General features: G+C 37.8%; 1 protein-coding gene across 1 annotated transcript; it reads right to left on the reverse strand.

Moving 5' to 3' along the window:
* Positions 1 to 6: 6 nt before the first annotated feature.
* LOC140966530 (myosin-2-like) lies at positions 7 to 2,166 on the reverse strand. Its single transcript, XM_073426789.1, has 2 exons — positions 1,555 to 2,166; positions 7 to 1,088 (listed from the first exon to the last, which is right to left on the reverse strand). The coding sequence occupies exons 1-2, from the start codon at positions 1,699 to 1,701 to the stop codon at positions 669 to 671; spliced, it is 567 nt and encodes a 188-aa protein (XP_073282890.1). The 5' UTR covers positions 1,702 to 2,166; the 3' UTR covers positions 7 to 668.
* Between the last annotated feature and the right edge of the window lie 57 nt (positions 2,167 to 2,223).

A 2,223-nucleotide genomic window follows, 5' to 3' on the forward strand; every position in this document is an offset into this window, starting at 1 on the left:
TCAAGAACGGAAGACTGGCTATGTTTTCCATGTTTGGATTCTTCGCACTAGCTACTGTCACTGGCAAAGTTGCCCGGAAGAATCTGTTGGATCATCTCGATAACCCTGTAGCTAATAATGTTTGGGTGTATACCACCGAGTTTACACCTGGATCAGTGATATGTGCACCTTTGTCCCAAGTGTTCGCATAAACAATGTATAGATTCCATATTAGTGGAGAAAACCCTCGCCAGATTTATTCAATTCAATGACGTGACAATTTGTCTTCAGCAACCTCAAAGACCTGGCCAGATAACATACTAAAGATAAACATGAGCTAAAATCTCATGAACAAAGATGTAATTTAAGAAAACTTAATTAGGAAAAATCACAAGCTGCCACAATTTCTACTTGTGCCATAATGTCATAATATCGTTCTTACATGAGAAGTAACTCAAATGATACAGACGTTTCTCTTCCTGCCGTGTCTAACTAATTACAACATACAGACTAGTTCTAAACACAGAATCATTCACTCAGGAGCATGATGGTTGAAATTCCCCCGAAAATAGAAAACAGATATCTATATACATTTAGCTCATCTCTGTCCTAGTCTAACTTACATAGTCCCCCATCAACGACATGGGGAATAATAACAGTCTTGAAAAGAAGCATCTCAGACTTGGAAGCTAAAACATTATACATGCTCTTCTCCACCATTTCCTTCGATTTTTCTCCGCTTCTGCCAGCCCGAGCTTGTGGGCTTTTGTCTTGGCTTCACTTAACTGAACCTTGTAGCCTTTTTTCCAGGCCTCGAACCTCTGTTTCAGTTTCTGCACTTCCTCAACAGGATTTACAGAATGGGACTGTCCAGACTTGCCTTCCACAATCGCCAAGGCTTCATCTTCAAAAACAATTTTCCTTTGGTCAAACTCCTCCACAAGAGGAATGATTGCATTTAACCCACCATTCATCTCACGACATGCCCTGGCCTCCACACCATTGTTGTAGGATTTGATGTGGATGTTACCACCAGGATTCTGGATTCCCATAGGTTGACCCGATGTGTTGTCACTATTAAGACTCTTTTTTGCAGCTGCCAAATTCATCTGCAATAACAAACAAGGAGCAAGCAGCCCTACCGAGTTATTAAATCATTTAGTTTTAAATACTTTCTTTTTTTCATGGGTTAACTGGATATGTCGCTACAGCCGATGTCACAATAAAGCTAGACTTCACAAAAGCTGATATATTTAATTCCCTGTTTTATTTAACATTACAAATGTTTTAGTCCTCCGTTTTTTGGAATCATAATTTGTCTCACATTAGCCTAACTTCAGCCATAGATCATTCTGAGTGAGTAGAAGACAGCCCGTCTGCTCAGTTTCATCCTAGACATAATTGAATATCAACTTCCTGTTAACAAACCTAATCAACTATTGATCACCGCTAATACATAAGTTCAAAAGCAACCCACTTTCAGCAATTGAGGGCATCCTTTAGCTGGATGTTTCCTGTCAACAGTGTTCATTGCCATATACTGGAAATCATAGCAAAAGAATATGAATAACTCACTTGTAAAGATGAAATCTGAGTTTGCCACATTTCCTCCATGGATTTCATCTTGCCATCATATTCTGACCACCGCGCCTCAAATTGCTGTACTTGCGCTCTCAAAACCTCGATTTCATTTTCCTTCCGTCCAAGTGTCACCTCTGCCATCAGTACCTGCCTTTTAAGTTCTTCAGCACCCGAAGGTAACAGATGTGGTGGCAAATCCTGCACATTAGATCAAAACTAAGCATAGTTTGATTGCATAAACAGCTTTCTATTTTTTGTTGTAACTAGTATCAGTTTTATTCCACTTCCCTTCATAGACATTTACATCCACAACAATTCTAAGAAATTTGTAGTAAAGTGGACCAATAGGAACCAGTTCAGTTGCACTTACATTCACTTCACTACCAGTTAAACATAGCCCAGAACCAAAACGTGAAATAATTGATAAAGCATTTCCTTGCAATGTAACCCAAGACATAAGAGTTTGACATTCAGAGTGTTTTTCGAAAATAAAAGAAAAAGTAAAATGGCAGAAAAACGAAGTCTATTTGTCGTGTGAAAAAATTTTTAAAATTTAAAGTAAAAGCATTAACTTCTAAGACATAAGATAACAAAATTAGCAAATACAAGGTTCTTAATAGGAATGATGATAAATTGATATTTCCATTATGTTTTGAAGTAAAA

Source organism: Primulina huaijiensis, unplaced genomic scaffold, assembly GCF_012295235.1.
Source record: "Primulina huaijiensis isolate GDHJ02 unplaced genomic scaffold, ASM1229523v2 scaffold206994, whole genome shotgun sequence".
Taxonomy (NCBI): domain Eukaryota; kingdom Viridiplantae; phylum Streptophyta; class Magnoliopsida; order Lamiales; family Gesneriaceae; genus Primulina; species Primulina huaijiensis.

What these genes read in the sequence shown, in the direction of transcription:
- LOC140966530 (XM_073426789.1), bottom strand. Translation starts at nt 1,701, where the DNA reads ATGGCAGAGGTGACACTTGGACGGAAGGAAAATGAAATCGAGGTTTTG. An exon ending in CTCAGATTTCATCTTTACAA is followed by an intron (nt 1,089 to 1,554) that starts GTGAGTTATTCA and finishes TTGTTATTGCAG; the next exon opens with ATGAATTTGGCAGCTGCAAA.